Source organism: Hyaena hyaena, unplaced genomic scaffold, assembly GCF_003009895.1.
Source record: "Hyaena hyaena isolate Hyena2069 unplaced genomic scaffold, ASM300989v1 scaffold_36, whole genome shotgun sequence".
Lineage (NCBI taxonomy): Eukaryota > Metazoa > Chordata > Mammalia > Carnivora > Hyaenidae > Hyaena > Hyaena hyaena.
In genome coordinates, this window is record NW_024080668.1 from 5,403,839 (window position 1) to 5,416,152 (window position 12,314).

A 12,314-nucleotide genomic window follows, 5' to 3' on the forward strand; every position below is an offset into this window, starting at 1 on the left:
TGACCCTAGCTTCTTACAGTCCAGCTCATACAGCCTACGGAGAGCTGGGGGCACAGAGCTGAATGTGTGCCCCCTGGACTGCAGGAGGATCCCAGAGGGTAGACAAGCGCCTCTCTCCCTTGAGCGTTATCCCTGTAGATCAGACAGTGTAGACAAAGGCAGCTCTCTCCCTTGGGTGGAGAGGCCGCACCAGGGTCCTTCAAGACAGCACTCCATTCACCTGCCCCATCCGTCCCCCAATCCATCTCCTCCCAGACTGGCCCCCGTTTCAGAGGCACCTCTCCTCTCCCAGATGGGCAGGACCTGGGAGCAGCTTCTGATCCCCAGGGCCGGGCAACCGCAAGCTGCCCCTTCCCTCTCAGGGCTGTTGAAGTTGGTCCAATTTTTCAATCGTGGGCCAATTAGTTTCACAAATGGGGGCCCCCGTGGTGCCAGGGCACATTTGTTCCGGGCCTGCGCACTGGCCGGGCCCCATTGTCCTGCCTCCTGCCCCCGTGTGGGCCCATTGTCCTCGCCCCCAGCGGGGGCTGCTTACCGCTGATTTATACGGGCAGGCGTCCTGCGGGCTCCGGGCTGCACCGCCACAGCTGGCGGAGGTGCTTAAGGCCGCGGACCCGGTGACCTTTGCCCCAGTCCTGCTGTCATTTTGAAAGTTACAGACCGGAGGGCTGCATACCTCTCCGGATTTACTTCCCACCCCAAGCCCACCCCCTGTTCTCTCTCTCCCTCTCTTTCTCTCCCCCCCCCCCTTCCTTCTTCCTCCTCTTGCTCTTGTGGATGGAAGTTTGGATCCACTCTGGAGCGTCTGGAAGGGTTCAGGAACATGACTGGGAAGTGGCTGCAGGTGTAGGTGGGAAGAGGAGAGACGCATCTGGTGTGGACGCCGCTGCTGCTTCCTCTAGGGTGGCTTTTAATCCTGGGCTCCGTTCCCTACTTCCGCATCAGATGCTGGGGTGGGGGTCATGAAGGAGAAGGTTCCCATCGGTGTGGCATCGCGCGGTTGAGTTTGCCCTTGGCGCCTTGGCTGCTAGGGGCCGCGCACCCTGCGAAGCGTGGCCCACCACGAGGCCGCGCCAACCGGGAGGCGGTCACCTAACGGGGCAGCACAGCCCAGCTCGGGCCGGGTCCCGTTTTAACCTGTTGACTCTGCTGCCAACCAAACTCCACTTTCCTCCTCCGTTTTACTTCCTTTCCTTCCTCTTCCACCCCTTTTTCTTGTGCCCCTCCTGCGGTCTCTCCTTCTCTCAGGCTTGTTTGTTGGAGTGATTGACAAAATTAGTAAATCCATTCATGTTACTTTTATTGTGCAGGTCTCAGTAAATCCCCTGTGTCCGGGGTGCACCTTAATGAGCTAGTGAGCTGACAAATTTGTTTACTGTAGCTGGAGGTGCCGAGTAATGAAATGCACTTGTGTCTGCAGCTCGCTGCTAAACAAATACATGGCTTTCTGGGAGCCAGCGTTGCTAGCTGCTGCCTGAGGATGCGGCCACATTCCCCCAGAGACCGCGAGGGTGTGCGCGTGCGTGCACAGGGGTGTGTGCTTTGTGACATGGAATCACTCACCCGTCCGCGGCTCAGTTTTAACACAAATTTGAGTCAGTTGTTCCGGCTCCTCCCCTTTTTGGTTATTCATTGAGAACTCTCTGTTCCCTGAGCTGATGATAGGAACCCATAACCGTCCCCCTTTCTGTTGCGGAAATGGAAGCTTATGTAGACTGCCTTCCAGGAGTCAAGAGAGAAAGGGAAAGGGGGTGGGGCGCCCTGGATAAGGGGACTGGAATCGCCCAGAAGACTAGAAGCTAAGGGTTTTAGCTCCCGGCTTGGTTTGCGAAGGTGTAACTGAACAGGTGATCAAAGGTGTCCCAGCAGCAGGTGACTCTAGATGTCGGAGACAAGCACCCAGGCACAGACTTGCGGCTAATCTGGCTTGAGGTGGGCCTTCCGAGGTGTTTTCTTAGCCTCCTCTACCTGTCCTGGACAGAGAGGCCGACGGCAGTGACGGAAACAGTAGGGCTCGTCTCCCACGCTTGGAAGCTGTCTTTTCTCGAGGTCAGTGGGCGGACACTCTCTCGGGCTGGGCAGACCGGGCCCTCATTGTGCTCACAGCCAGCCTTCTGAAGAAGCCCGGGAATTCAGGAGCTCAGCCTCAGTGATCTGCAACCTATGCCCAAGAGAGATAGCGAGGGAGCGCTTGACCCGTTCTCCAGTAGATCCCTTGAAAAGAAGCCAAACCCTAAATGATGGTATGGCAGTGGGCGGGAAGGGAGGCCCCCCTGCCGATGTCATGGCTGGGCATTCACTTCCTTTCTGTGTGCTCTGTGTCCCTGCCCCCTCCACACCTGTAGCCTTCTCCATCTTGAGATGCAGACAGAGCCTTCCCGCCTTCGGTGTGAGTCAGCCTTGGACCGCTTATCTGCGTCTTTTTCTCACGCACAGTGGATGATGCCGTTCTACCATGCTCTTTACCAGTGACGGGGGTGAGAGGGGGAGGGAGAGAGATGAGGAAGGGGAAAAGGCAGCACTCTCACTGACACGGTAGGATGGGTGGCTATCAGGGTCGCCTGTGACCAGCAATGGCATCCAGGAGATCAGAGCGAGTATAGAAAGACCTGTCTGAAGGATTTGGGGGTCAGACTGGGGGGTGGAGGGTAGGAGACAGATCCAGTTTAAACCAAGGTTTTCACAGCCCCCTAAAGTTGATACTGTCTTCCTCCGGGGAGAAAAAACAAACCCTGCTGGCGGCCGCAGGAGAAGCAGCTCCCTTGGCTTGCCGAGGTGGGGTTGGACACGACGAGCCCATCTGTGGGCCATGTGCGTGCACACACGCACACAGCGTGCACACAGTCCAGCACACGCACACGTGGCAGTCATAGCTCACTTACCAAAAAAAGCCAGAGTATATTTAGAGCCCTCTGCTCTTTTGATTAAGAAACTGCTTGTGCTGGAGATAATAAGAGCCTTGTTCTAGGAAGGTGTGGCACCTGAGTGCCTCCTCCAGCTGTGTACCCCTCTGCTCCCGTCCCTTCCTTTCTGTTAAAGAGCTAATTGGTATGGAAATGGCACAGGTGTAAACATGAGGGTTTTTGTGGCTCATAATTTCAGACCCAGCCATCACCTGGGTGAAATAAATATCCTGGATCTATGTCACCCCCCCGCCTCCTGTTCCACCCTGGCCTTGGCTTTCTCCCATTTTTTGGCTATAATTAAACTTGCTTTAAACTGAGAGTCTGTGAGTCGTACGTGCCCTGCAGCCAAAATGGGCCGTGCTGCCCTTGGGGGTGGAGGGTGGCTGAGGTGTGGGTCACCGTCTCCAGAGACAGAAGTGAGGTAGATGGAAACCCAGATATTCGCGTGGGCTCTGCCCACAGTACCTAGAACCATGCTGTTCATTCAAGAGGTGATTTCATTCCGTAACCTCTTCTTATCGGCAGTTATAAGCCGTTTCAGGCAGACAGCCTTGGAACACAGCCCAAGACTGAGCTCCAGTCAGTCTGCAGAAGAGCAGAGGAAGTACTGTTCTTTGACCTGATAAATTATTTCCTGGGACCAAGGCTAATTTATGTACCTGATTTACATTTGAAATGTACAGATTGATAGAAAGCAATACATTTTGTAGAATTTACGTACTCAGAAACATTTGTCGTTTGCCTCATCACAGCACTGGGAAGTTGGGTGTCGGAAAGGGCAGGTGAGTTAGGAATGCTGTTTCCTAGAGAAAGAAATGAGGCCAAGGGCAGCAGCTCCTTGGCCCGGGGTCACAAAGCCAGGAAGCCTGTGCCTCTGGGCCAGAACGGAGGTCTTCTGCCTGCTTCGCTGCGTGATGTGGAGAAACTGGTCCCTTCTGTGGTCTCAGTCTTTGCTTCTGAGCAACGGAGCTCAGACACCGAGTAGAACTGGGGAGTCCTGTCCAGCCCACCCGACAGACACGCGAGGCCCCAGACAAGGTCAGATGCCTGAGTCTCACTGGAAGTGGTCAGGAATGGCTGCATTTGGTCTGAGCTCGCTTTAGCTCCAGCTGTCTGGCTCCCTGTACTGGGACTGCCCCCCACACCCCTGCCCCTTGTGATTTGTCCCACAGCTCCTTACTTATTCTTCTATGATGCCCCATGCAACTACTGTGTGCCTGCTCTGTGCCCAGGCCCGCACTCTGAGTGGGAGAATATAGAGATTGAGAGAAGAGGTCCTGCTTTGGAGGGCTTACAATCTACTAGGCAGAACTGAGTGTCAAAAACAAACGTATCAAAGGGTTTTATGTGCTATAGTCACGAAGGCTTAGAGGAAGGAGGTGTTCTTGGCATGGAGTCCTAAGTGGTGTAACTCATCCACTATGCCATTCTCTAGAGAGTCCACTCCTGGGAGAAGCAGCCCCGAGTCGACTGAACGACTTAGGCGCGTATGTCGTGTGGGGCCGCGGTGATCCCCATGCAGGTCGCCTGCTGCCCAGCTGAGGGGGGCACGTGGAGGCTGGAATGCAGCCTCTTTGCTCGTGAGAGCTGTGCGCCAGGTGCCCAGAGGAGGACGCGTGACGTTCTGATTCAGACGGGGGCATCGTCCGGGCCGGTAGTGGCTCTTGCTACCACTTTATAGTTCGACAGCTTCCCTCGCATGGGCATCTCACCTGTCACCCTCAGCAACTACAGGCGGTGTGGCAAAGGATGAGCAAAGTCCGGTCCAGAGGAGTTCAGTGACTTGCTCAGGATCACAATGGGAGTGAGGGGAGCCCAAGACCTCTGTGCTGCTTTCGTCTTCCTCGCGTCTGGCTGGCCGTAGGGTTCCTGAAGGCTCTCTGCCATCAGCGGAGGCTGCTCCCATCTCCCCAGGGTGGTATCAGGCATGAAATCTCTCTGGAGCATTGGAAGAAGCACCAAGATCTCTGGAGTGCAGGCGTCGAGAGGAGCCAAGCGTTTGAGCACTGCCTGGCCCTCTGGCCCGGCTGCACACCTCACTGCAGCTAATGAATTTGCTAATACAATTTTCTAGATAATTTTATTTCCATAGTCCCACATTTTAATGTGTTTCCAAAAGCTAGCATTTATTTGCTTAATCTCCCAGTGTAATAGAATCTGCCTTGACTCATCATACATGCGAACAATCAGCTAGGCAGAAACTACAGCAAATTGTTTAATAACTCAAATCTAGTCTCTAGGTTTTTAGCTTCCATGCACCAGCGGCTTCTCTTGGGGCTCCTCCGCCCCCCGCCCCCACCCACGCCACCTCTTCCCTTTTTTTTTCTTTTTAAATTGTTTTCCATCTTCTCAGCTGTCGGTCTCTAAACAGAAGGAAGGGGAGAGTGGATATGGGCACTTGAGGCCCCTTCTCTTCCCCTCTGCACTCCGGCCAGTGTTACCAGCGGGCCAAGGAGAGCCCTGAGCCTTGTGAGATGTCCCAGGAGGGGGAGAGGGACCGTTGCAGGGACACTGCAGCCTTTCCTTCCCAAGAGGTGATTATGGAACTTGGAACCTGCCAGAGCTGGCCGTCCGGGACTGCAGGTGTGCACCACGCTTCCCAACTCGAGCCCGTAGCCCAGTCAGGTCCCCACCTGCTTCCAGTGGTGCCCAAAAAGCCATCAGCTCTTTCCCAGCTTCCAGTCACTGGCCGCTGCTCTTGGGCCCCACGCGACCCTAGGGGCATTGTCCTCGCATACAGGTTGGGTCACGCTGGCACCCCACCCCCATCCTTCCCTGGCCTCACACAGCCTGTAGCATGACGTGTGGTCTGTCCCACCGGGCGATGTGGCCCCAGTGATCTGACCCCCCACTAACGTCCCCTGCTCGTCTCCATCCTCAGGGTCTCCTGTGTCTCTGCCTGATCTGAAATTTGCTTGCGGGGTTTCCTTACTGAGCCTGCCCCCTGTACCCCTTCTCCCACTCCTTGGCTTCTTCATGCCCTTCGTTTCTCACAGCCAAGGTTTTCATGGGGTCTCCCTGTCTTGTCCCCTAGTGGGCCATCGACCTGTCTGGGAACTAGTCTGGGGCCCTATTCATGTGGTTAAACTCAGCGTTCCCCTCATCACCTAGCACAGTGCCTATGCTTAGTACTGTGCATGGAGTGTGCCGGCACTCAGGGGGTTCAGACCATCCTGAGAAGTATGGATGGCCTAGCTCTGAGGAGCCTGCAGAAGACCAAGGGGCAGAGAGCTGCGGTGTCCTCAGTCAGCTCTGCGAGGTGGTACCAGCCCTTGGGACTCCTCTGGGCCTGGCTTTTCGGGCTGGGGGTGTTCTACTGGGTGGGAATGTCACGGTCCCTCTGCCCCAGGCACTTTCCACAACCAGGGATTTCAGGGGGTGCTGGAGAAGTATGGGCCGCTGAGGGCATGGCTTGCCCTCGAGCCCTGCTCCAGCTGACCAGTTTCAGGTAGCTGTTTGACATCTGGCTTAAGTGGGGCTGATGCTGGGGGCCCTGGGGACGAATCAGCCAGGGAAGCTGTGTCACCGCACACACTGCGGATGGACTGCCCTCCCCCCAAACCCCGGGCGAGTTCACCTGCTGGGTGGACACCGGGTGCTCGCTGTCACCTTCTGCCCCGAAGAGCCCGCCCACAAGGCCAGTGTTGCCAAGCACCCCAGCACCTCCTGGGAGGTCGGAGGCTTCAGAGAGCTGGACCTGTGATTCAGCTTGCCATCCCCTCCCGCTGGCCCGGGTTTCCTCACCATTGCCGAGGCGGGTCCCGCATGCCCGGGGGCTCCTGGACCAAGCTGGGTTAGAGCTGGCATGCTGGCATCTCCACTGTCACCTTCCCAGAGAAGCCCGGACACACAGATGGCATGCCCAGAAGGCACAGGCCCAGCCCTGCGCTTTCTAAACTCAGACGGACCTAGGTGCTTTCACATCCCAGCTCTGCCTCTTCGGACTACATGACCCTAGGCCAGTTATTTAACTGCTCTGTTTTCCCATTTGTAAAAAAAAAAAGAGGGAGGGGAACACCTGCCTGGTGGGGTTCGTTGCAGGTTGTCAATGAGATAGCAGCGTGGGTCCACGGCCGGCACAAGGCCTGCGTTCGTTCCTTTCCCTGTGCGCACTGAGGCCAGGAGCGAACCCGCACTCCTGCGTTGTGCTCAGCCATCCCTGGACGTGGATGCAGGCAGCGGCTGCGCGCCTCTGCAGGGGTGGCTGCGAAGGGAGGGAGGGTCTGGCCTTCCCGCTAGTTCTTCTTAAACCCAACCACGAATGGGACTGAGGCGGTGAGAACAGACCCCCTCTTTGCTGTCTCGGGGGATCCGGGAGGCAGCAAGGTCCTCATGCTGTCCTTCTCGTCACCCCCGTTTCTACCTGGAGCTCCCCCTCCTCCCCTCTGGGCAGGGTTGACGGACGCTAGGCCTGTCTACCTTTTCCCATTGTGTCCTTCGCAGAGGGCAGGGTGATGCAGGGCTGTGCAGGGGGGGTATCACCCAGATGCCAGCGAGAGGGGAGAGATGCGCTTCCCGGGGGAGCTGATGTGCTTAGGGAAACCAGATCCAAGATGGTGGGCAGGGCGCCGCCGGTTAGGATTCAGATGGGGGGGTCTAGATGCTTCCTCATGGGCTGCTGGACCTAGAACGGCTACGGCTCAGAGCAGGTTGATCAGAAAGTGGGCCGATAACAAATGGAAAAAGGGAGCCTGTTGTGCAGGGTGCCATAACTCACGTGTGCTTCTGATCAGTGCAGGGAATGACCAGACAGAATGAAATGAAAATCTCAGGCCACTCATTAGCATAAAGTCCTTCGACAGCTGCCCATTGGTCTTGGGATGTGGTTTAAACATCTTCACATGGTTTTCAAGACCCCACGTGACCTGCACCCTGCCTGCTTGTGTGGCCTCCCACCCTGCACTGTCTCCCCATCTCCCCAGCTGTGCCGTTCGTCACTCTGATCCTCCGATCAGCTACGTTTCTTTCCAGGCCGGCGTGTTCAGGGATGCTCTCCCCTGCTGGCCCAGTGTGCTTGGGTGCCATTGCCAATGACAGCAGAGACTTTGACTAGTTTTCCATGGTTACTCCCCAGTGCCCAAAAGAGAGTCCTCCTTATAGAAGGTACTAGAGTAATATTTGTTGAATGAATGGACTCTCAAGAAATGAAGGGAAGAGAGAGCTGGGTAAAAGAATAGGGTCTGTAGCTATTCTCCAGAGAGGATTCAGACCCAGGCAGCCCATGTTTGAACTATATCTCTGCAGCTTCTGAACCCTGGCGGGGCCTTCGGACTAGTTGCTTGGTCTCCCTCTGTGCCTCATTTGCCTTGTCTGAAGGGTGAGGTGGTAGAGATGTGACTGTAAACCAGTTAACATTCGAGCAGTGGCTTGGGCACCTGCTGTCTTCATTACTGTGATTCCTCACAGAGGCCACCCTGCCTTTGACACCGCGCCCCCCCATAGCCGCTGACTCACATTTGTTGTAGCAACGCATCTGATCCTCTCCTTCTCCCACTAGACTCTATGTTCCGTGAGGGGAGTGGTACCTTGATGTCGTCTGAGTTGGAGCCACACACTGGGCGCCCCACCAATGCTGGGCTTGCCCTTGGGTTTGCCGCTGAGCTTGGGGGATCGGAGGCACTGGCCCTGACCCTGGCCCTTGCTCTCGTCTGGACGAGTGAAGAGTGAATGGCCTGGCACTCCACGCCCTGAGGCTCTCCCCGCTCCTGTCTCCCACAGGCACGGACATGGCCGTCTTCTGTCTGCTGTGCGGGAAGCGTTTCCAGGCGCAGAGCGCGCTCCAGCAGCACATGGAGGTGCACGCGGGTGTTCGCAGCTACATCTGCAGCGAGTGCAACCGCACCTTCCCCAGCCACACGGCCCTCAAACGCCACCTGCGCTCACACACAGGTAGGCCCTTCCAGGCAGTGGGTGGATGATCGGGGTCTCCGGGAATACAGGTCTGCATTTACCTCCCAAACTGTAGAGTGGAGACATGCGGCTGAGGCGGTCCTCGGCCCTTCTTGGTTCAAGGTGAGCAGTGCAGGGGCTTCCGCAGGGCAGGTGAATGCTGTTCATTCTTCTCCCCATCCCACTTGTGGGTCTGTGGGTCCCAGTCTCTCTGTGCTCCACGCAGCAGGTACTCATTTGAGATGTGGGCTCTTGGGTCCCCACCCTCGGGAACTTGGATCCACGACTCCGCATCTTTAATACATATTCTCAAAAGACTGATGCAGATGGTCCCAAAACGTGTTTTGAGGAAAAAACAAAAAACAAAACAAAACAAAACTGCTTGGTCTCAATGTCTGCCACAGCCACCACCCCATGGACACACACTCCCTGAAGTCTGCCTCGGGCTCCCCAGGGATTGTTACAAAAGTGGCCCTGCTGGCTCTAAGACAACAAGCAAATTTTCTATACTTGACTCTTAACCTTGTGTCCTGGAGACAAGGAGGGTTTATAAACAATGAGCCAGATGACGGGAGAGGAAAGTAGCTGTGAGTCGGGGGCTGGGCCGTGTGCCCCACCCTCTTGAGGGCCAAGGGGTGGGTTGATCCCCCAACAAGCTAATGGGTGACATAAATTCATTCCTTCCTCCGTGACAAAATTGGGTCCTTCCTGACTGTCCGTGGATAAAGGAGTGTCCCTATCTGAGTCGGCACGCATCTCTGCTTGCATGTGCTCTGTCCTGGGTTTGGACGGGAGTGGGGGATAGGGTGGGGCCCAGGAGACAGGCTCTATATCGGGGTGTATAACGGGGTGTATGGTCACGTCTGTTGGAGGCATAGAAAAAGCTATGTGCTTCAAGACAGGAACGTAGGACCCTCTCTCTCCTCATTCTTGGGTCTTGTCGCAGCTCTGGGCTTAAGTATGCAGGCCAGGCCTCTCGTGGGCGGGTGGCGGGCTCTGCTGAATGAGGGAGGGGCTTTACTTGTTCTGGACGGAGCAGGCCCATCCTGCCGGGAGTATGCATCCTCATCAAAGAGCCCCCAGCCCGCGCTTTTTGATGCCATTCACTTCAGAAGAGCGTACTGTTTTAACGTCACTTGATTTGCTTCCAACTACTCAGGTTTGTTGGCGTAGGACAGGAAGGTAGGTGCCCGCAAGGAGTGCCAAGGGGGAGGGAATATCAACGAGGACTTTCTCTAGTGACTGCATAAGCATCCCCTGGGGTATAGGCACCAGCCTGTCCACACCTCCCCCACTGGGTCCCCAAGCTCAGCCTAAATTCACAAAGTGGCCAGTTCCCTCTCAACCACTTCAAAGCATGCTGCTGGGTCAAACCAGTGTGGGCTTCATGGGGCTTGGACGGTCCCAGCCCTTTCAAGTCCCACCCAGGATGTGCCCCGCTCTGCCCGCGCTCCTTCTGAGAGTGCAGACATCAGAATGTCACCTGCGCCTGTGTCCATCAGGCACAGATCTGGGGGGAGGGGCCACCCCAGACAGTTTGGGGGAAGTAACTTGCTTAATCTAGGAAGCATGGGGCATGTATGCTGCCCACGCCTGCACGCGCACACGCAGACACCCATCCATCTTCACACCAGCGAGGCCCTGTGCACACAGGCCGTGTGTACACAGGCCGAATACACCCCCCCCCCACACACACACAATGCCTCATTAATATTCCGTTGTTCTTGGCCTCGTTGCTGCTGGGGCCGGGTGTTTAGCATCGGCAGCTGTGTTTGGTAGGTTAGTCCAGCCGCGCTCTTGGCATTGATGGATCCCTGATTCACACGGCTCATCATGTAATAAACTCTCAGCTGTGCTGAAGGGAGGGGCCGCCAGGGAGGGCCCGAAGGAGCCGCTGGGATGGGGCCGGGCCCGTGCCAGTGAAGCCACTAGGTAAGGACAGGCCGCTGGGGTCACAGATGCACCAGGCAGGCCAGAGGGGCTCTAATTAGTCTCGTTTGTCCTGCACTTAATGTCAAGCTCATTAAAGAGGCTACAGAGTTAATCAACGTACCACAAATTGGATTTTGAGTTCTGCAGCCAGTTTTGTGTACATTATGGCAACACTGACACCACTAACTCTCAGGGTGAGGATTTCAGGCCAGGTGCTCGCCATGCTTCAGAGTGTGCGTACGTGTGTGTGCGCGTGCACACGTGTGCCTTTTTCCTTCTAAGTTCCTCTCCACTCCTTTCCCTGGAAATTTCAGAGACTCTGACTCTGGAGATTTCCTATTTAAACTCATTTAACATGTGATCCACTTCATAATTAAATTCATAAAAATCTGATCAAACAAACGTCTCTGCCTTAACCCTTTGTTTTTTAAACTCTCAGGGTCCCCCTCTGGAGGGGAAGGCACAGACGGCGGCTCCCCCCTCCTCCCCCGGCCGGGTGGCTGCCGATGTACGTTTTAATTACCGGCTCTCGCTGAAGTCTCACGTGGCCCTTGCTTTATTTATTTATTTATATCTTAATGAGGATACTGAATCCTTGATTAAAGTCGTTATCGTTGCCAATTCGGCAGGGAGGGGGAGTCGGATGTCAGACGGCGGGGGGTGGCTGTGTGTGCAGACGTCTGCACGGGGAGAGAGGCAGGCGGGCCTGGCCCTGCACAGACCAACCCTCATCCCGACAGACACGCAACCAATTAGGACCGGGGTGCGCACGGACCTCTGCTCCCCTTGGCTTTGGTGGGGCTGGTGGCTGGGGACCGGGTGGTCTGCACAAGCCTGGCGGCCAGAGGGCGGGCAGGTGCCCAGAACCCCAGGAATCGGCCCATGCCCAGATCTGCGCGCACCCCTGAGCCGGGCCCAGGCCCTGCGGATTGGGAAGCACCAGTGTCGAGGGCTGGCTCCGCTCCTGCGCCTTCTCCCGTCCGACGCCTCGTGGGAGCGCCCCCACCCTCCCCCTCGACGACTTCTTGTAGGGAAAGAGCCTGCTGTGAGCAGACCCCAGCATCCACTCCCCACAGAGCCCTAAAAACCCTTCAGAGCCATCAGACGAGATGAGAATTTATGTGGGCGCGGGGGCCGGTGTTAGAGAGGGGCGGGGGGTTGGTTAGCGGCCTGAGGAAGAAAGAGACAAGAGAGTAAAATATCATTTTAAAGAGGAAGTGAAGGCACAGGCATGCAAGTCTATAACGAGGAGGGCAATTTATGCCCAGGCACGAGTGCGGTTTGACATGGGGATAATGAAAAAACGTAGGTCATTGTGGATGACTTAAACCTTCAGCAGCTGAAGAAAATGTATGAAATGCGGAGGACATTACACGGTTGGCAGCCTCCCGCATCTGCAGAGGGACAAGTGAAATACAGTGGGCCATTCTTTACCATAAACTGTGGTTGTTGGCGATGCAGCCCAGAGAAATTGTAATTACAGTGACAAGACGAATCAGCGATATTTAAATATTCATGAACAAAGTCTGGGGTGATCAATCTATCTTTATTGTCTGTGCCTTCACTCCTGTAATAAATAAGTAGCTG

At 55.8% G+C, this 12,314-nt stretch overlaps 1 protein-coding gene across 1 annotated transcript in view; it reads left to right on the top strand.

Moving 5' to 3' along the window:
* Positions 1-12,314, top strand: part of ZBTB16 (zinc finger and BTB domain containing 16) — a 184,505-nt gene that overhangs the window by 168,282 nt on the left and 3,909 nt on the right. The window contains exon 5 of the mRNA XM_039229242.1: positions 8,625-8,795. Coding sequence (XP_039085173.1) covers positions 8,625-8,795 — 171 coding nt within the window. The remainder of the gene's footprint in view (positions 1-8,624; positions 8,796-12,314) is intronic.